At 40.9% G+C, this 22,122-nt stretch overlaps 2 protein-coding genes across 27 annotated transcripts in view; both read right to left on the bottom strand.

The window, feature by feature from the left end:
• The window catches only part of LOC102053746 (RNA-binding protein 44), a 44,260-nt gene extending 38,012 nt beyond the window's left edge, over window positions 1–6,248 (bottom strand). The window contains exons 1-4 of the mRNA XM_055718339.1: window positions 2,436–6,248; window positions 2,246–2,304; window positions 894–1,074; window positions 38–244 (exon numbers count right to left, since the gene is read on the bottom strand). Coding sequence (XP_055574314.1) covers window positions 38–244; window positions 894–1,074; window positions 2,246–2,304; window positions 2,436–3,917 — 1,929 coding nt within the window. The 5' untranslated portion in view covers window positions 3,918–6,248. The remainder of the gene's footprint in view (window positions 1–37; window positions 245–893; window positions 1,075–2,245; window positions 2,305–2,435) is intronic.
• Window positions 6,249–7,278: 1,030 nt separating this feature from the next.
• Window positions 7,279–22,122, bottom strand: part of LRRFIP1 (LRR binding FLII interacting protein 1) — a 112,088-nt gene continuing 97,244 nt past the window's right edge. For 23 of the 26 annotated variants that reach the window (XM_055717910.1, XM_055717896.1, XM_055717888.1 and 20 more), the window contains one exon: window positions 17,241–20,750. In XM_055717910.1, coding sequence (XP_055573885.1) covers window positions 18,655–20,750 — 2,096 coding nt within the window. In that variant the 3' untranslated portion in view covers window positions 17,241–18,654. Of the gene's footprint in view, window positions 10,222–11,626; window positions 11,732–12,393; window positions 12,474–12,902; window positions 13,021–13,971; window positions 14,019–17,240; window positions 20,751–22,122 lie in introns of those variants that run through there. The other 3 variants (XM_055717914.1, XM_055717912.1, XM_055717913.1) reach the window with 1 other exon arrangement.

Genomic DNA, 22,122 nt, shown 5'->3' with positions numbered 1-22,122 from the left:
AATTTATATTAAAACCAAAAAGCAAGTAAGAAGTTACCTTGCAGGGGACATAAGAAGATGAGATTGGGAACAACTTAATCTCAACTGATAGCGGTGGAAGTGCATTTAAAGATATGCCCATTTTTATTTTCGTTCTCATACTGTTGTAATTCTTTCTTAGCTCTTCCAAAACCGACATGAGAGATGAATATAATTTAGTATTTCCATTACATCTGTTAAAATATGCATAAGAAAACAAGATCAACTTAGACATTTCACTCATTTTACTGCTTCCAGAACTGCCCAAACATTTTATAGCGTTTAAATATTCCCCCACATGACACACAATAAGCTCACTGCTAATGCACACAGCCGCTCTCAGGAGCTGTACTCTGTTTCACAGCATTACCACCTGCTCTCCTGAACCCTCCCGCACGCCACAGAGCAGACACTACAGATGGCAGTAAGGTTTTGTAGCTTACCCATGGCCCAGTAAAGCCTTTGGAGGCAGGACTTCTTGGTTGAATTCCAGGTGCGTTACAGGTCGTATGCTTTATCAGCTGGAGACTGCAATCACTACCCCCTGTCTGCCTCACCTCCTAACAGTTTTGCACCTCCTCTCTCTTTCTCCTTTACCAGGGCATCTTGCCCACTCCTGAGCAGATTCTCTGTGCTATTCCTTCTGTACAGAAAGGCATTCCTGGAAACAAACTGTATTTTGCTGGGTCTGTGAATGCTATGAAATTTTTAGGCTGAAAATAAAGGCTTGGCAGTCACAAGGACGTAAACTCTTTTGGACAACACCACTACCTTTAAATACTATTACAAGCTACAGATGGAATACATCAATAACATTTAGCAATTAATGCCTTTTAACCAAGTTATCCATTTAATCTAAAAAGACATTAAAGCACGTGCCTGCTAAAATCTGTGTTTTCCTCCAAAGCCAGTTTGTAAATCTTCAAGCAGTGTTGATAGCACATCTGATAATGAGTGTTCAGAACCTCCAATTCTGCTTCAATTGCTCTCTGCAGTATTTTTTGACAGTAGCTTGATGCAGAATTCTTCACAGCTTTTTTGTCAAGGTGTACCAGGCTTTAAAATAATAATAACAAACAAAATCTTGAAGCTCTTGAATCAATTAAGTTAATTATGTTTTATTTTAAAACATGTAGCTTTCCAGAAGCTATTTCTGATATAATTTAAGGAAAAAAGGAAAAGAAAAATTAAACCAGTTCCTCCTATTCACTATACAGGAAAAACTTTTGTCTTACGGTAGCTTTCACATTATAATCAACCTTAACTGAGAGGTGGGAACTGCACGAGCACCAGAATTTCTATCCATAACCTGCAGTTGTATGAACATAAACGTGGCAACTCTGTTCATCTACAGACACACCTATTTTTTTCCAGAGTCACAAAATAATTTAGGTTGGAAAGTATCTCTGGAGGTCTGCAGTACAAACCCCTGTTCAAAGCAGAGCTAACTTCAAAATTAGCTCAGGGTTTTAGCCAGTTCAGCTTTGTTGTTGGGTTTGGGGGGTTTTTTGTTTGTTTTAAAACTCCAAGGTATGGTAGCCAATATGACTCTCGCTGTATGAACCTTTTTCTTACACCCACTTAGAATTCCCCCCACTGTAACTGTTGGCTCTTGCCCTTTCAAAACACACCTCTGCAAAGAATTTGACTCCTACTTCTCTGCAACCCACCACCAGGTTGCCAAGAACTACAAGGAGGTTCCCCACCTCCACAGCCTTTCCTTCTCCAGGCTGACCAACCCCAGTGCCCCCAGCTCTCCCCACACATCAGGTGCTCCCCTCGCCATCTCTGTGGGCTTTCCCTAGTCCACCAATCTCCTGCACTACAAGGCCCACAGCTGGAGACACCTTTCCAGATGCAATCTCACGAGCACCAAACTGAGAAGAATCAACACTTCTTCCACCCGCTGGCTGCGCTCTAACGCACCCCCAGGATGCTGTTTGTTTCCCTTCCTTGCCATATGGGAGCACTGCTGACTTACACTTGACTTGTTCTTGGCCAGTCTGCAACCATGGAGCAAGGCTGCTTCAGTCTTGGTTCACCTTCAGGAGGTCTTCAGCTCATTCTTCTCGCTTGTCCAGGTCCCTGCCTACCCTACAGCATAGGAACTGCTGCCCAACGATCTTTTAATACCATCAGTTTTGCTAAGTCAGGGCCCACCTTTCAATCATGATGAAAGTCTTATCCTCAATCTAGAAGTCCAAACCAAGACCAACCCACAACCCACCTGTCAGTGCTTATCTTTACACCACTGCTACGCAGCTCATTTTTTGACTCCTGATGTTCCTAAACAAACAAACAAAAATTTTCAAGTTACAGATTAACATTTTTATAGACAAGTTCTGAGGAACTTTAACTTTAAAAAGTTCTAGATACCAAAATTGTTTGCTTGTGGTTTTTTTTTTTTTTTAAATTACCTGAGTTTGTGAACTTTCAGCTGTTGCAGTATTGCCAACGGCATGTTTTTTCAGCATGTCAGTAAGCTGTGACTGAATTTCCTCTGTGCTACCCTCTCCACATGACCAGTCTGTATTGCAAGCAACGTCTGCACAGGTTTCAGGACGCCTTCCCACTGGTCGAGATTTGTTCATCATTGTTATTTCTGTATTAATAGCCATTGATGAGACACAAACCTGAGCACTGGTACTTCTGCTTGTTGTAAAGCAAGCTCTAAAATCAGAACTCGCATCAACAGCCTGGTTAATCATAGAGTCACTGGCAACACTTTTCAAGGTTTCATGATGCTCCAACTCGGAGTTCAGGCAGCTGGTTTTTCCGTGGGATGATTCTTCTGCAACTTCCACCCCAAAAAAGATATTCTTGCTAGTGAGAATTTCAGAGACTGCAAATTGGGTTTCAGCATCCTTTGTAGTGCAGTCAGTGCAGCTGGTACCATGTGCGCACACACCAGATTCTTCACAACTGTAGAAATCAGAGTCCCGTGCACATTCACAAAATTGCATAGCTTCTGCAGGGGCCTCTTCCCTTGGTGACAGTAAAGGATTGTCCTGCTTCACCGAGATGCTGTGAATGCGTCCATCATTCTTTTCAGACACTTCTTCACTTGTAAAGATTTGGGGTGGCAGCGTGCCATCAATCAGTGCTGTGTCTTTCACCTCGCCATTTTGTATACTGTCACGTACCAGCAGATTTGGCCAGACCCTACCTTCATTCCCACAAGAATGACTTCCAAGCATACTTCCACAAACACCACTATGATATTCAGCTTGCTCTTCTTGATGATCACAAGTCATGCCATTGCAATTTGGCAGAGACAGAGAGTCCCGAAACAGGTGGGGAAGTGCTGGTACAGCTGCTTCTGGGCAGGTCTGGTCACCTACGCCATACTCAGAACCAGGAGAACAATCTTGTGACACATCAACAAGATTTTGTTCCTGTGTGACTCCATCCCCTGGAACTTCACGAACTGGATCGATCAGCTTTAAGGTTTCAATTCCTATAGTTTCCCTTGGCTCAGAAAACTCAACTGAGCTATTCCTATCATCAAAATCTTGCTCATGAACACTAAGATACTCCGAATCTTCACTTAAATGGCTTTGTCTGCTGTCATGACACCCTTCATTGTCACATGCCCCTTCCAACACATCAGCTTCTTTCTTGCTAACATCTACCTCTGCACAGCAAATTCTCATTATCTTTGTATTATACATATCAATATCTGCATCTAAAGATGAACTTAAATAAGGTAAGCTTTCCTCTGCCAACTTTAATTCTGAAACATTGGCAGAATGTTCCTGGCCAAAACCTGAGTGGTTAGCTCCTGCTTCAACACCTCTGACGAGCGTGCATTCAGCTTCCTCACAGTAAGGAACAAGATGGGAGGTCTGACTGATGCATTTCCTTTTGCTGTTAACATCGCTGCTATTTTCTAATTCCATGGTACAAACACTTAAGCCCTCCTCCTCAGAAGTAATCCACACAACTCACTTCTACTTCAACCTCTCAAAGTCATGAGCTTGTCTCTTCCTAGCAGCTTCTCACCTTAATAAAAATCAAGAGAAGTTTGAGATACTCCATAGTATACAGGACACTATTATTTAAAAAATACATTAAATTAACCATCTTATTTTTACCTACTGCACACTAGTATAGAAGCTAGGAATTACATGACGTGTTCCCAAAGAAATTCTAAGAGCTCATGGAAGGTTGTAATACGAATTTGCTGTTCTTGCTTGTTCGATTTCAATTAAATAAAAGCATCCTCAGAGACCAATTAATCCTATTTCCTTACACTCTTGGGTGAAGTTTCCATCCTCTTACCGCTGAAGCATTTCTTGGCTGGTGAATCATCAGACTCCCTGTTGATACACAGTAAACTATTTACATCATACGCTAACTCCATGACAGCACAAGAGGTGTTTAGACGCACATACTGACTCTGAAAGTCAAGATGCTGATGGTAATGGACTCGGTGACTGCAAACAGAGCTCACACCATTCCTGACTGTATACTGGCCTCTAAGCACTCCTTGCCACAAAAAGCTTACACCTTCTTGATCCACGACCAGTATATTTACTATAGGGACTATATTTCAGTCCAGGAGGTATAAAAATTTTAAATGAGTCAAGAGGTGAACTTAAGAGCTCTGTGTACCTTGAGAACTAAACACTCTTCAGGTGTTGGACAAGGGGGTAACGGAAGCACATTACTTTTAATTCTGGGGAAACAAGAAGAAATGTTTATCAAGCAGAGAACCATAAGAAATCCTGAGAATCTTTACAACCAGAAAGCGTAAGTCATGAAGGAGGACAGGAAGATGGCTTCTTGGATCAGAGCATTTATTTTAGCAAAAGAAGAAAGCTGGACAATACACCAAAGCAAAGCAATACACCTGCTCTGCACCGGCAACAAACCTAGTTTCATAGCAAACATGAACAAAAAACAAGAGAAAAAGCACTTAGAGATGGAAGATGTTCTCTGTGAAGCTTTTTTCTCATACTCGTCCATTCCTCTCCATCTTCCCCAGAAGCTTGTAGCGAAGAGAAGGGTATATACAAATGTTAAGACGTATTTCTGTTACATATGCTTTCTGAACTATTTACGTAAAACACAAAAGTTTTCTGTTATAGTCACTGGTCTCCAACCCAACTATAATCTTACATACAGCACAGCAAATTACAGTCCTGTCTGTAACTCTTCCCCCTGCGAGGGCATGCAGACCAACCAACAGGCCCATAAACTGGGTTTCACATGCTTCTAAAGACGCAAGTCACCGACTCAAACTCTAGAGGAAGTTTCCAGAGCGGTGAAACATAGTTCATAAGGAACTGAGTGACGTACTGGAGCACAACACAAGCTGCAGGTGGAGCATGAGGGGAGACTGGAAGCTCAGACCCGTTTCTTGGCTTAACAATTTTAATTAATGAACATTACCCCTGTTTCCGGGATTAACATACAGGTTACACCAGCTCTGCCCACTCGATACCAACAGCGTGATCCAGGCCTCCTGCCCGCACGGGAAGGTTTGCAAACGGACCCCCCTAAGGGATAACTTCATGTCAGCCCCTCCTCACAGGCAAACATGGCTTGTTTCTTGCGCCCGCATCCGCTGAGCATCGTCATTAAAGTGACACCGTTTAAAATCACTTAATGAAAGTAATTTTAAACATTTACCAGAAGTCATCAATAGAAGTCACCCTCCAAAAAACCCCACACACCTTACTATGATTTCATTATGTGCTTCTAACGTTATTTTTGTTTCAAAAACGTGAGCTTTCTTATGATGGTTAACTTTAACTTCATCTCTCACTGAAGCATTAGGCAACTTTTAAAAATTTAATTAATTAATTATATATAATATTAAATTTAAAAAAATCTTGCTGTAACACTACCAAAGCAGAGCTCAGATACCCATACATAAATCAAAACGTGTTATCACAGACAAGTGACTTCCCCCCACACTTCTTAAGACCAGGTTAAGGGGAACAAGAATCAAAACAGCTCTACCTGTGCCCCAGGCACGTAACAACCTTGTTGCTCCTACTACCGACGTAGCTGCGCCGGTTAGAAAGTGGCACCGATGTTAGAGCGCAGCTTCCATATGGCGGAGAGCCCCGGGGGAGGCAGGGGGGCGCCCCAGAGCACCCAAGGAGAACTCCCCGGGCAGAGAACGCGGCCCACAGCCCTCACCGCGGCTCCAGGGAGCCCCGCTGCCCACACGCACCCTCCGCGAACCGTAACGCCCCCGCCGCTTACCCGCGCCCCGCCGCGCCCAGCCGCCAACCGCCGCGCCCGGCACGCGCTCAACGGCCGCCACCCCGCCGCTCCCCGCCCGCGCCTCCAGCCCATTGGCCGCGGCGGGGAGCGCTCCGGCCCCTGATTGGCCGGCGGGGCGCCAGCGCCAAGCGCGTGCTGCCACCACCCCGCCCCTCGTCTCCTCAGAGGCGGCGGCCGCGCGTCCCGCACAGCGGCAGACCGGCGTCTCGTGCCGTGATTAAAACCTGCTCTTAAAACCCAGCTGCTAGAAGGCTTTCAGTCTGAAGGAGCGTATTACAGGCAGCGGAAACGAATGCAGCGAGCTGGGGAATCTTGCTTGGTAAATACCTGCTACACAGGTTAGCAATTGTACATGTACACCTTATTTTTACAGTTTCCCTGCTTCTTCCTTTAAACACATACGGGTAAAGTTCCTAATAAAGTGTGTCAAACATCACTTAGCTGCCTAAAACAAACGAACCCCCAAACCTGTATAATCAATTGTTTAGAGCATTTAAAGCAGAGAGAAGCACTAACCTCCTCAGTACACTTAGTGTAAGAGATCCTCTACAGGAAACACCCGTATCGCCAATGCAACATCAAGTTTCATGCTAGAACTGACACGTTTTTGATGAAGCAAGTTGCCTCATTAAAGGACTCTTCCAAGGAAAGTTGCCATGTGGGTTAGCTATATGTTCACCATAAATACTCTTAAGTGGAGAATGAACCCAGTAAGCAATACCATTACATTTTTTTCCTGACGGGACACTGTCCCTTGTCCATCCATCTGTCCCCCGCCCCACCCCCCCTCCCCCCTCCCCAAGTGCACCCTGCAATTAAAAACGTTAGTATTTGGAGGTATGTCTCACACCAGTGCCCTCAGGCACACAAGCCCCTCTGTACATTTTACAAGCAGCATTGCTCACATTTGTGTCTGCACAAGTATGTCAAAAAGGAAAATGAGCTCTTATAGCAGTATCGTCCAAAAGTCTGTATTTTCCAAGAGAACTTTTACCAGTAACATCATCATGACAGACCACTCCATAAAAACTACCCAAACAAGTCACATTTTTATTGGCGAGTGCTGCTAATGAATTTCCTTTTCCACGCTCGTATCTCGTAACAGTTTGGTTGGAAAAACAAAACAAAATGAAAAAACATTTTGGGCAACATTCCTTTTGCAAACAATAAAAATATTTAACATTTAAAAATAATCCAAAAGATAACAATTTAAAATAGAAATTGTAGGAAAACCCGTCCTGGTTCCCCCAGGAGCCATTCCTCGCCAGGCTGCCACCACCTCGGCTCCGCTGTGAGTCAGCGGGATGGGTACTGAGGCTCTCTTGTTTGGAGATCAATTAAAAGAACTGGGGCATGTGCTATTATGACCATTCAAAGCCCTGTTGTTGTACATTCTTCACAGGAAAACATAAAACAATTTGCAGGAAACCAACCACTATTTTTTCTTCCCTTATTCTAAAGCTAAGTCATACTGGAAATTTGGGGTGGGGGGGGTGGGGGGGGTGGGGGCTGGGAAATGTGGCTTCAACATTCTGCTACTTTATCACACACAAAGACTTCTACTAAGAGCATACCCAGGTTGAAATACACATCTGATTTCTGTCATGAAGTTTCATGCTTATGGGGTTTGAGATGCAACCTACTTTGAAATGATAAAACACATCACTTCTTGATGAGCAAAGTATTATTTTTTAGCCTTTTGGACCAATGCTTAGTTGCTAGGTTGTTTCTCCTGAATCTTGCCAGAAGAGACTGTTTTCACCACTATCACAAATAAAAACATGACTGGTGGCAATCACACACCTCAACATCAGTTAGGAAGATGCTATATTTAGTAAATTTGTTTGCATTCTGATAAACCCTTAGTTCAGTTTTTAGGCCCCAGAGGCTTTGTACACCAGAAATTACACAAGTCAACCACAGAAAATTGTAAATTGGTATCCACAGCAATTTCGAGGTATTCCACAAGAAACCTGGCTCTTCACCTGAATGTTCCTCTCAAAAACAAACAAAACAAAAAAAAGAAAGAAAAAAAATAACCCAAAGCTCTAGCTAGAGTGGAAATTTCATTTATAAGATTCCTTTCATCCCTGTGTTTCACCACAGTTGATCAACAAGGACATACTTACTTCCCCAGGGGCACAAAAAAAGCCTTCTTCATCCTTTTCCTGGAATATTAATTTCAGTACTTCATTCCTAAATTTCCGGGTGCACTCAGAAGAGATGAAGAGAAAGGTGTTATTTTCTAGCCAAACCAGAGAAACACATTCAGATACTGGTTTTGGTTTATTTCATTTGTGAAGGTGCTCTAAGAAGATACCAGCGATCCCCTTACGTTGAAAATAGCAGCGGTTTATACTCTAACCTCCAGACCACAAGGAAGAGGCTAGGGAAAGATATGGACCGGAGAGTCTGAAGACCAAGTTAAGAAGAAATGGTCTCCCGAGTTTGGATTTGGCTTGATAGAACTGTATCTATTGAGGCAGTGAGCACCGACAGAAGGTTGCTCCTGTCAAACAGGAGATGCTGCTTCATTGCATGAGCAGATTCCTAAGCAACTGGTTGCCTACCTTACTCACAAGCTTCTCTGTTAGGGCTGAAGGGGAAAGGACAGCTTTATTCTTCAGGTAACTGATGTTCTCCATTGAGTAGTACATTCAGAGTAATTTCCAATAAACCAGAGCTGTAGTGCTAGTTGCGTATAATAAATTGCCTGCAACATCTTAATTTATTACACTATTTTTAATGAAAAGTGGAAAACCTTTGTAACGGCCTTAGAAGGAAATAATTTGCTACTTCTGAACTTGTAGAAAAACCATAGGCAGTAACATTTTCTAAAGTGCTTCTTTACGTATCAGTTACTTTTTTAAAAATTAGACTTGCATTTTGCAGCGGCATAGTTTCCTAGTAGTTCATGGACCAGTAGATAGTTTCTGATGTAAAAAACCCAATACATGTTTTGTTTAGGCAAATGACACTTCCTTTGACAAATGCACCAGAGTGAGTGATCTAAGTGCAAACCCCCCCATTTCTTAAAACATGGCCTTATGCTGGTTTATTAATGCAATTTTACATCCTTTAAAAGTAGTTTACTTCAACTCCAAGAGCAGAGATTAAATAATACAAATAAAAGTTGAAAATTCAATGAAGCTATTGCCTATTTACCCTGAAATAAAATAGTCTTATGATTTCACTGGTGCAAAAATCTCTCCAAACACCTTTGTTTTATTGGCAAAGTCATTTAAGGTCACTTTTGCTTCCAAGACCATCTTCTTCCATGGTTTCCACTGAAGGAGTTTTGCTTTGTAATGGCTTGTGGTTCCACAGTGATTTGTAAATGAAAAAACCTACCATGAATAACTCTACTGTAGTCACTACATTACAGATACTGTCATGAGAAAGTCCAAAACTTAGTGTTTTGTTGTTTTTTGTTTTTGTTTGTTTGTTTGTTTTATTTTCAGCAAGACACAAAATTCCAGTCCAGTTATATGTTTTCTTTGAATGCCATTTTAAATGGCAATAAATGGCTGCTGTGCCTTCTGGATGGAGAACTTAACGCGATGCCCGATGTGCTTCTTATACCGTAGATGGATATTGTACTTCGAAGGTACCCAATGATCGGTGTGGAAGGGCTCCCGCAGGCACAGCCATTTGGATCAGCTACTCCTATGTATATAGTGCAGTAGGTTTGAGTCTGCGTAGAGAGAACCGCAGCTGGGTGGCACGTAGCAAATGTTGGGGTTGTCTGTTCTCAGAAGGCATGACACAAAGCATCCCAGACAGCAAGAGACAGAAGCATCGGCGACGTTGTTCTGATTCTATCAAGTAGTAGTAGTTTCCATCGAAAGGTGGTGGTTATTGCTGAGACAGTAAAGCACTCCGGTTGGCTTTCATCTTCTCCAGGCGTTTTACTAGATGGCCATTGCTGACTTCAAGCTCTTCAGTTTTATCTAATGCTGAACGAAGCTGAAGGAAGGAAGCAGAAAAAAAGCCTGTAACTTCCACAGCGTTTTCCCTTTCTAAAGATAAAGCAATGTTTGTAGTTACCAACACTAATTGATTATATTGCTAGAATTTCCTTACAAGATAAAGCAGCTGAAAATTCTTATTAGCAGGGTTAACAGTAGATGTTGTGTAACTGCTCTGAAGGCCACACAGAGAGATATTTTCTAAGCATGGTGCCAGGAATCCAAGGTATTTACAGAACGTTGAACAAATGGCTCAGAGTTTGCCTCAACTTCAGAGGCACGCATGCTCAGAAATACCTGCTGGGTGACATACACTTGTCTCGCTGCCTGGCTTTTATGTTTCTGGTTCCCAGAACTACAGCCACAGCTGTGACTTTGGTGCCTGAGATTGGTATAAAACCCACCACAGGATGCGGGTAGGGAGAGAGAGGTGGACTGTACAGAGCAGTATTTATAGGCAGCACAGCAGAAGGAGTATTTGGAAAAAGCAGAGTCACACTGAAAAAAAATCCCAAAGCCCTCAGGAGGTGAGTGTGAAAGAAGCTGACAAACATATTTAAGCTGACTGTAGCAGCCACTTGGAGAGAACATGAAGTCTGGCAAGACAAATAAGGTCAAAATTACAGACAGCTTGAAGATGCATTTTTTGAGAGAGAAACATGGACAGTCTGTGGACAGAAACACTACAGCAAACAGGCATGAACAGATTGACACAAGAAGGAAAACAGGCTCAATAAGAACAATTCACATCCATTTAGCGCTCAAGTTTAGACTCTGAAGCTTGACAGTTTAGACTGTCATTCCAGGTAAGGCATGGCACTGTGCTTAAATAATGAAGTGTCCAAATTAACTTTACAGCAGGATTTCCAGCTTTCTACTGCTGTAACTTCTGAATCACATATTCTAAAAAGATCAGTGATTTGTATTTACAAACTCAGTATTTATACCACCCAAAGTAATGAGCCTTCAGGTACAACAAAGGACAAGTACAGCAATTCAGCTTGATGGATGTCGAAGCATGGGAACACTCACAGCTGCAAAGCAGCGTGCAGATCTGAGCATCTGAAGGCTGCTTCTAGATTCAAGCTGCACAAGCAAAACCTGAGTTTGCTCCGGAGAACCAGCTCTGGTACAAAGCAAGGCACTGGAAATCAGTTTAGGAAGGGATGGTGAAATGGCAGTGGGAGCTTATAGTTGTGACTGTTACTCCAGTTTGAGTACAGAAAGTTTGGTTACACATTTAGAATGAGTAACTAAAGCACTAAATAATAACTAAAAAGATGTTTATTCTTTGCTCTACCAGGAAGGGTAGTTCCTCCTCTAAAATGCACCAGACAGCAGGGTCTCCCCCCCGTGTGGTGCAGGATGACTGCTAGCCTATGGCAGTTTGCATTTAGACTTACCTCTCTCTGCAGTTTGCGTTTCTCTGCTTTCAGTTCATCTTCTACTCTTTCAGCATTTTCAGCAGCAGTTTTGTACCGGGCTACCTGACCTTCCAATCGTATTACCTAAGGTGAAGGCAAATTTTTTGAATAAAAGGCTGTACCATGAAGTTACTCTAAAGCTTTACTCTTCCGCTAGTAGTTAAGCAATAACCAGAGAGATGCTCACTTTTTCTTTAACAAAATAAAGGCATATTTTGAGGAAAATAGAAAGAAATATATATGTACACCAAGGAAGCCTGGCCATGGTAACTTACTCCAGACCTTTTATACATACCCATATTTAATATGCATCCAGAAACAAAAAATACAGTCTATTGACTAAATTTATCTTAGCAAGAGTATCACTGAGATACTCTGGACAATAGCAAACAGTCAAAATGGAAGAGTATTGTATAAAATCCATATACAGGACACCACATGCCAGGAGCCATTTAAAAATTGTCGATAGCTAGGCATAAGAAAGTGTTCTGAAGAGTTCAGTACATGCTCTCAATATACCTTTGACTTTGAATATTTTTCCTTCAGTGAAGATGAATCATATATTCACTCTTCCACATACATAAATGAAAGTATTTTACTCTTAGTAGCCCTGATGCGCCAACACTCCTGCTTCTTATTTTAAGGGAAAGTCACATGAATCATTATTTCATTTCTCATGTAATAAAATAAAATTTCTCTTTGTGTTCTCACCACGCCTAAACAAACAGAACAAGCTAAAAACTTACATTCTGCTCCAATGCTGTTATCTCTTGCTCAGACTTTGCTAGTTTAAATTTGAGATCACTGATCTGTCTGTTGGCATCTCCTACAAGAATTGCAGATTTATCAAAGATGTCAGAACAAGCGTTAACAGTGTCCAGTAAGTCTGTCATAAAATTTCCATGCTACCGGAATCTACTTGGGGCAGCAGCAGAGCAGCAAGTGCTCTATGTCCAAAAAGTGCCCAGTGGATTAGGCGCTATTCCCAGTCTTGCCCAATTCCCTTCTGACCACCCCGAAAGCAGAATTAACCAGGAACCCAGCCCAGCTCTCCTGGGGAACATGAAGGAGATTGCCAATTGCAATCTTGCTCAAGCCAAGGATAATTGTTCCTTCACCTCTAGCAGAGGTGCATGGCTGGCTCCCATGAACCAAAGGCTCATTTTCACTCTGAGCCACGTGGTTATCATACAGATACATTTTCTCACTCACATGCAGGACACAAAAGTTCCCTTAAAATCAAAATGCAGCTCACTTTGGAGGTCAATCATGTGCATGTCTGTCCCATTTTCCAGAACTTCATTTTCTGACTGTGTGTTTTCCATCTTGCCATTCTTTTGCTTTTCTTCCAGTTGTCCCTTTAATTTTTTAACCTGAAGGACACAAAATAATCAGTTATTAAAATCAGTAAGGAAAACTGTAGCTCAGTACTCATTCACTCAAGTATTATAAAACAAATTATTTTTTAAAATGTAAATTCAAACAAAATTTTTGTTACAAGATCATTTCCTAGAAATTCTTTGGACAAATGACTCATCATATTTTAAGTATCAGTGCTTATGTATAAATTCAGGACCAAACATAATGAGTAGAAGATGACACTTTTATTAAAAAGCCGTAAAAGTTCTGTAGGCACATTCGCTTAAAACATTCTTAAAATCCCCAAACTGTGTTTGGTTGTGTGTGAAGTCTCAAGGCCAAGGATATAGCCCATATACGAAAGCACAGTGTCCTGCAGAGAAACAGATCAGCTGAAGTTTTTTGAATAAGCTTTATAATCTGCTATGGAATACCATGGTAGCAGCAATAATTACTTTCATTGCCATTTATCCAATTACTATAACTCCTCCAGCATTTTTTCTGAACAGCCCGTCACCCACAGACCCACCAATCAGGAAGGCTTACTCTTTGAGATAAAATTTGCTTCTACAATTTCTGTACCATATTTATTTTTCCCTTGTGCTTGGCCAATCTGAAGCATTATTTTTCAGGAGCAGTCCTGGAAAAGGAGTTGTAGGTGACTAAGGACACTGAATGCGACTGGTTAGCAATATGGAACAGGCACACTGGGTCGTATCTTTCTTCCCCTGTATCCTGAGTTAACGTGCAGGAGAAACGTTGCAGAGGAAGAATAAAAGTGGCAAGCAATGCAGCAAGTCCACAGCAAGAGCAACCCAGCACACGTTCTGAAAGGCAAAATGGCACTGCTGTTCTATACCTTACGTCAGGGCTATTTTTTTTTTTTTTTTTATAATTTTCTTAATCTATACTATTCTTTATCATAATTTAGCAAACACACGGCATTTCAGTTTTCCTGTGATTACCTGGTCTAGCAAGGATTCTCGTTCATCAATGAGTTTTTTCAGCCTGTCTGAAAGAGAAAACTGAAAGTTCAGTGCTGATTTGATCAAGCCACACATTTCAGAGTGCATCTGATATAAGACTGAACAGTTAAGATTAGTGAAACTAATGATGAAGGTAGTTATGCACGTACCACAGGAAATGAGGCCACAGACAGGGCTGGGAAGGGGCTGCAGCCAGGGGAGGTTATGTCATTCTCACAGAACATGCTTGTCACGGCAGTAGCAGCACCGAGCTGCATGCAAAGAGGCTAATCTTCTACGTTAGGTTAGCATGCAAGAACTCTAGGGTCAAACACAACTGCAACACAAAATCTCACAAATCTTTATAGTTTAACATAATGAAAATACTGTAAACACCTATAATCACAGCTAAGCACATTCTCAGCTCTTTAAATCTTCACTTCTTTTACTAAACAGCATGGCAATGGCACTTTTGTTATCTCCAGTATTATGACCAGAAAAACATTTGCCCATTAAATTATTTTCGTTTCAAACTCAGCTGTCTGGTAAAACATTCTTTTCTCTTTAATCCTTCATAGTTCACCTGGTCAAACATCAAGCAGGCGATGGGCAATCTGGACCAACTGTTGTGCTACATTTGAACTTGCAAGTACTACAGATCAGCACATGGATATGTGTGGCATTAATTAATAAAGTGCACACTATAGAATGAGACAACTGGAGAAAAAAAACCCTAGAAAGTAAATAACAAAATCACTTGGGTTTTTTCTTCCCTACTGAGGGGTGCAAAATGTGAAAGCATTTTAGCAGGTACTCACAAGTTTCCTTATCACTAAAATTGCTTTACCTCATTAATTAATAACCTTAGTTTGTTCAGGTACACCTCAACGGAAGTACACTGGAACATAGCATTCAAATACACTTATCAGAAGAGGATATATTGCCCTCAGACAGGTCTCACTCCGTAAGTCTGACGTGTATGTTTATTGCAGGTTTATTTAGCTTGCCTTCCCTGCCAGCAAGCATCCACCTGCGCAGAACCCAGGGTGTTCAGAGCTCAGCTGCACATCTAAGGCCTGCCCTGTTAATGAAATGGTTACAATCCAAACATCACTCAAGGAAAAGGTCTTTTTGTAAACTTAAGGAAAGCAATTGACAAATTACAGGTAAGAGGCTGGTGGACTTTTACTATAGAAATTCTGCTGGTAGACTTAACTATTTCTGAAAAACTTTAAAAATACCAGTTCTCATTTGTTGTTAAATCCTGAACAGGTCAAAGTCTTGTGGTTCCCCCTTTTTTCTTGTTAACACAGCAGTAAAAGGAGTAAAGAGCTGAATAAAATCATAGGGAAAACTGTTCTCAAGATTGTCCCTCTATACTGCAGACATGTACAGTCTTGTTAGCTAGTAATAATGGAGTATGTTATTCCCCTTCTGGGTATACAAGTTCCCATACACCAGTCGTCATTCTAAAGAACCAAATAAAACCTTTACCTTGGCTTCTGATGCAATACCCAAATACAGATCTTAAAGTGACATTCCAGTTCCGCAGTTCTATGCGTTCATTTTGAACCTCCTCAAGTCCTATTTTTTTTTTTAATTTTTTTTTTAGCCATTTGTAACACTCCCAACATTGTTACACCTGAGCATTGCTATGGAAAAACAAAATGAACAAAAACAACAAACAAGCCACATTTTTGTAAACTATCACGAGTAAGAAATTTACAAGTACAACCCCCTTCAAAATCATAAAACAATTTCACATATCTATATGGGAAGAAAAGGAAGTTTAAGACAAATTCTGTAAAAGATGAAAGACTGAGAGGAAAAATAAAGGTCAATGAGGAGAGCAAATAGTAAAAGAAAGGTCTGAGATATTCAGACTTGGACAGAGAGTTAGGAGTCACAAGTCAGCAGAGACCAAAAAATTAAGTTCTAAGTTTCAGAAAGAGAACGAGGACTGATGCAGAAGGAAACCTCTAGGCCACTACAAAATTAGCCTGAACTTACTGACTCCAAAAGGGCCAAATAATCCACCTTGTTCCTGAAAATAACTTAGTTGTGCACACCGCTAAGTAACTTTCATTAACAACCACCACTGTGGGGTGAAATGCCTGCCTGAAGAAAGGACACCTCCTGCAGCTTCCAGTGATCAGCTCCTCACAACCTCCTTCCCTGCAAAACGGATGTCAGCATTTTGGGATGAACCTTCAAATCTCACCTCACCATCAGTTCTCTCTCCCCTCATTATAGACATCTATGCACCCCACTGTGACAGATGACATGCTGGCAGCAGGATTCACAAGACCACATCAAAAATCAGTTTGCTAAAATGGCCATTCATGTAGAAAAGTTTTCTGCATGTATAGATGAAAGTCTCTTAGGTTTCACTTATCTTGAAACCACACGAACACAGAACACTAACTTTAATAGGTATCTCTGCAGAGTCACCTTAATTTTGCATTTAGGAGACATTTTTCCAACATATCAAGGATCTGAGGACCTTGAGAAGCGGTGAGCAGAAAAAAAGCAATCTACTGAATTAGGACAGCTAATTAAAATTCTCATCTGTATGTGAAATAAGGATAATGGCTGTACAAAGATACTACAATGAATAATTGGAGTGTGACATTCATCTCACTTAAATTTCACTTTGATAACGATTCCCAGGCTACTCACTGCACCAATTCATGGTTTTCCTAAGCAAAGGAGCTTAACAGAGGGCTGATGCATGGAGCTGGGCCCTGGGAAGGCCTGGGAAAGCAGGACACAGAGAGGGAAGGGTAGTGGTTACCAGTGCTATTGCACAGGCCTGTTTGTAAGTAAAAAACTACTCGTGTTACCTTGGCATTGTGGTTGACTTGAGGTATTGCTAACTAGGGTGCTGCTTCAGTGGTACAGTTGACCTAACATCCCCTAATCAGCCACAGATCCTGAATGTCTCTTCCTGCTTGGAGGGGAGCATGGGGTGAGAAGCAGCTGGTTTTAATCTGTATGACTTGCATAATGTGTGGCCCAGCAAGTAATTGGTCCTGATGCAAATAAAAAGGGTAAACTGTACTTGGGAGGGTGAGAAGACATCCCATGAAGTCACACCAGCAGCCCCAAGCAGCTATTCAGAACAGCCTGCCTGTTCCCAGTAAAACAGCTCTTCTAGTTATGTAGCACAACACCGTAAATTTAACAAAGCTGCAGAAAAATGTATTTGACACTATATAGATTCAAATAAATATTTATGCAGATTTATAAACAGTGCTCTAGACAGGCAATTGAAAGTATAAAATATGTTTATTTCAATTATATACAGCTCAGTACATTTTGATATACATCTTGAAATTTTGCAGTCTGTGCTTCATCAACTGTGTAACATCAACACAAAGTACAGCCTTCCATAGCCCCCTCCCCAGCTCCTCAATCCCCATTTCCCTGGGACATTCATTGCTTAAAAAATTCATTTAACCTTGTTTTAAGTATGCAAAATATGCATACTTAAAATACGCATCCCGAACACTATCAATGATGCAAGAAAAAATATACACCAATGGTATCAAAGGGTCTAATCAATACCAGTAATTCAAAGCAATCCAGCTTTTCAAAAAGGCATGGGGGCTAGTATACACAACAATCATCTTTGGTCCAATATCCAACAAGAATTAAGACATGCAAAGTCATCTTCTTTCCAGAAAGGAAGAGGTAAGAATTTTTCAGAGACAAAAACATTCTTTCAGAATCATAGTTTTCAAAAAAAATACAATGCAGTAAGGAAATGCAACTTTAAACAAAAATATACTTGGAAAAATAGATATTTAATATATTCATAGCTAGGCAGTACTTGATAGCAAGTTGAAGTACACATTACAGTGTATATTGACACTTTCTTCAGAAAAAATAAACCCATGTGAGACATGGTGCAAAAGGCCTATTGTGGTACAAAGTGCCTAGAAGAAGTAAACACGTATATATTCATTCCTTTCAGCAAACTAAGACCTGTATGTTACATTTTCCTCAAACTGTTCTTCCAAAGTGTTTAGACTATGCAGATTCACAGTGATCTAACTATACTTTGGAATATGACCATATTAGAAATACACACCAAGTGGAATAAGAGTATCTTTTCCACAGTAAAAAATAAATTGGTTCCAAGGCTTTAATAATGCAGAAAGAAGTTTCAACATCAGATCAGTGTTGCTGATCTACCGAGTTCCTTCATGAAGTGTTAATGTGCTTCCTGTAGACCTAATGCATGTAAGTACGCAGAAGTATGCATATAAGTTCAAAGGTCCAATGCACATAAGTACATTCAAGACACCTATCATCTAGGCTAGACAAAAATATAATTTCCTATAGAAATTCCTCAGCAGCAGTTATCCACACTAAAAGTACTTTAATTGCAAGACAGTCTGAATAGTTGATTTGCAAAGCTTGCTCTTTTGGTGATAAAACTTTTAACCTGAGAAACAGCAAACCAAACCCATGCACGATTACTTATGGCTAGGTATGTCAGTGAATAATTTAATACTTGCATAATTACCACTTCATATAACGTTGTATTATGATGAGAGTTACCTATAAAGACAAAACTTTAAGCGTATTCCTAAGGTCTGATGTATTGTGCAAAGTGCATGCTTCTGTACTGGGGCTGATCAAATGGCATATAACTCATGTAGTCTTGAGACTTTGAACTTATGATATTGTACAGTCATCTCTGGATTTACCCTTACCCCTTCTACCACCCTGCAAATCCTCCTTGCTTTCATCCTTGTTATTGTCAGCACTTTCCAAATCCTGTTCCAAAACTTTTTCATCTGGTATTTTTCCCACTTTAGTAGAGTTTGATGATTTGATTTCATCTTCCATCACATCAGTCTTCTCATCAGTTTTCCATGATGATTCCCCTTGCAAGAGCCCTGTTTCTTCAAGCTCATCTCCTTCTTTATGCTGCAAGCTGTCATCTTCAGTTTCTATTTTGTTTGTTCCTTCTCCAGCTTCACCTGTTTGGGCAATTTTTCCAACAGCACCATTTGCTCCACCACCCTCTTCTTTCTGTGTATCAGCTTTCTCTCCATCACATTTTTCACCAGTTTCTAGTATCTGTTTTGACTCCTCATCAAAATCAAATGCATCACCATCATCTTCCAGTCCTTCCTCTGCTTGACCCTCCAGTTCAACTTTTTCACTAACATTTTCATCCTGCTCTGCTTTCTGTGCCAGGGAATTATCTGCACCTTCCTCAGAAACAAATCCACCACCATGGTGGCCTGCAAGCTTTAAGTCTTGCTCATTTTCTTCCAGTGTTTCTTTATCAACTTTGTTTTCAGCAGTTACACTAACAACTACAGCTGACTCCTCTTTGGATTCACCTTCCTCTTGTTTAACGACATTCTGCACTTCGTGGTCTAAAGGGGTATTTTTCTCTCCCACTGTATCCCCCATTGTTTCTTCATTACACTGAACTGTTTGAACTTCTACCTCTGGCTTTAAATCTTCTACCCATTCTCTCCTACTTCCCTTTTCCTTCCCAGACTCATCCCCTGTTTCCAATTCTGACTTCTTAATTTTGTCATCTAAAAGACTTGGGTCTAAACTGGTTTCCTGAGCCATCACCTCCTTCACAACGTCTGCGTCTGGCTCTGCCTGCTGCAGCACACTTTCTTTTCCCTCAGTAATACAGCCTACAGCCTCCACAGATGCCTTATCTTGCCTACCTGTTCCTGCAGAATCTGAACACATCTCTAACTCTTTTACTAATATTGCCTTCTGTCTGTCCATTTTAGCCGTAGCATTTTCAAGCTCAGTTTTATTTTGCATGTTTTGTTCCTCTGATGATGCTGAAGAACTGTCCTCTGAAAAAACTGGTTGGATATGTGCCTGATATCCTCCACCTTCCTTTTCAATTGTATCTGCTGGGACACCACTTTCACATCGTCGTGTCTCCTCCAAACCCACAGACTCCGTTTCCCTTGTCTGAATCTGAGCTGCGTTTCCAACCTCATTTTCTTCTTCAGCTCTATAACCTGCCGTTTCATCGGTTCTTGCATCAGTGCAGCCTTTGCTTTCAGCAAGTTTTTCCTCCGAGACATTTGTAACGTTGTTTTCAGCACTTTCTTCTGAATGCTGGAGTTCTTCAGTGTGACTCTCCACATTTACCTCTTTGCTAAGCATGCCTGCTAGTGTAATCTCCGGTAGCCCTGCCTGGTCAGAAACCAGCTCACAGCTCTCACTTGTAATGTCAGCTTCTTGATCCATTTCATTATCACTCAAGGCACACCTAGTTTTAAGATCCTCTTGTTCTTCCTGTTTGGGTGCAGCGTATTCCAGTTCATGCTCTGTACTGAAGTCACCATGCATTTCCTGAGGAGTCTCAAAAATCCGATGAACTTGCAGAGCACCCAGATCAGAGTTCTGATTTATCCTTGCATTTAAGTCACAGTGTTCAGCCTCCATACTAACAGGCTGCTGGACTGCTGTGCCTGCAGACTCTGTCACCTTTCTCAAATCATCTGCGTCACTATCACCATTTGAAGAAGTGCTCCCTGATACACGTTCAGTAAGGCTTACAATTTGTTCTGTACACCTACTGTCTGATAACATCACTGTTGACAAGGCATCACATTCTTCAACCATTTTTTCTGCCTTTGCATTTTCATCAGCATGCAATGTCTGTACTTCCTGCTCCTCAGACTCCTCTCTGTGTTCCTCATGCTCAGTATTCTGCAAGATTTCTCTTTTCCCCACATCCTCCAAAATCTCATTTTTCATGTCCACTTCATTGGCTTTGCCTAAAAGACCATTGAGAAAGTTGAAGGGACCAGACCACTGCACTTACCTCCCCATTTAAAACCCGAAAGAGAATGAATCAAAGAATAGGTTAATAAGAGATCAGCTTTTGCCAATTACGTGAGGCAAAGCAGCGATTGAATTAGTAAGGGTCTGGGGTTTTTGATCAGTGAAATTCACCACCACCCTCTCAAAGCAAGAAGTCTCTGGTGCTGGCTTGTATCTTCATAAAGTAAAAAATTTATGCTCTTGGCTGTGTGAATTACAGCTTTTGTAGATGAGAACAACTGTTTCAAGCAGTGCAATTTAACAGTAATACCTGCAGATGTAACACTAGAAGTAAAGATGATTTTTCCCTCAGCACTGCTCTCTACAGCTTTAACCCTGACACCACTTTATGCATGCATGAATGTCTGATGCCATTATAATGAAGCAATGAAAGATTATTCTGTAATATTTTGCTCCTAAGTATCATAAACAGGCATCATCAGTGATGCATCATGACAAACTGAACATAAAATCTGATTGGCAAGCGAATGGTTCAGCTGTTTAGCATTACCAACACCAATCAAAGCTCAAGTACTTGGTGGCCCTTACAGCCACTTCATCCACCCAAAGGGATGGGAACTTCTGTGGGGTTTTTTGGATATAAACTTTACCTTTTTTTTTTTTATTTTAGGTAACAGCTTTTCTTCAACTTAGATTTAGAAGCAACGGATATAAAAACAAATGTTTGTGGTTTCAGCAGTTAGCTTTTGGGTCTATGTTGTAGCTATTTCAAAAAAACAGGATAAGGAGAGTTAGAAAACGTATTACACTTAAAAATACACCCTTACCTTGGTTTTCATGTTCTGTATTGTTTCCACACAAAAACTGATTAAGAAAAAACAGCTCGAAGCAAGGTAACTTGCATTTACAACAGTTGGCTGCCTCTTGCTATTTATTAGCATGTTCATTTAGAAAAACAAACAAAACACCCCCCATAACCAAATGTATTATTTCCTTTCCTTACACTAGTATAAAAGTTTCAGAGTGGCCATTCACCACAACTGCGTAAAAAGAGTGTTTTTGCCAGCCAGATTTCTCCTTCCTAATGCTATCCATCTTGTTTCTGTTCTTTGAATTTAAGTGTTAAACCAACAAGTAAAAAATGAGTAAGTATTATGATTAACTGCTTAATAGTACAGCACTGTTGTTCAGCAGACACTTGCAGTTCTCCTGTGTATCAATGAACCAACGTACAAGTTCTTTATAGGAAACTAAAAAGCTTTTTTTCCTGATTCTTTAAGGTATGTGCTGAAAAATATTGCACAACAGTCGGATTATTCTGGGACAATTTTCAGATGCAGGGTTTAAATAGTAATCTCAATGATG

The sequence above is a fragment of the Falco cherrug genome, chromosome 8 (assembly GCF_023634085.1).
Source record: "Falco cherrug isolate bFalChe1 chromosome 8, bFalChe1.pri, whole genome shotgun sequence".
NCBI classification, from domain to species: domain Eukaryota; kingdom Metazoa; phylum Chordata; class Aves; order Falconiformes; family Falconidae; genus Falco; species Falco cherrug.
This window is presented reverse-complemented; position numbering and strand designations above follow the sequence as displayed.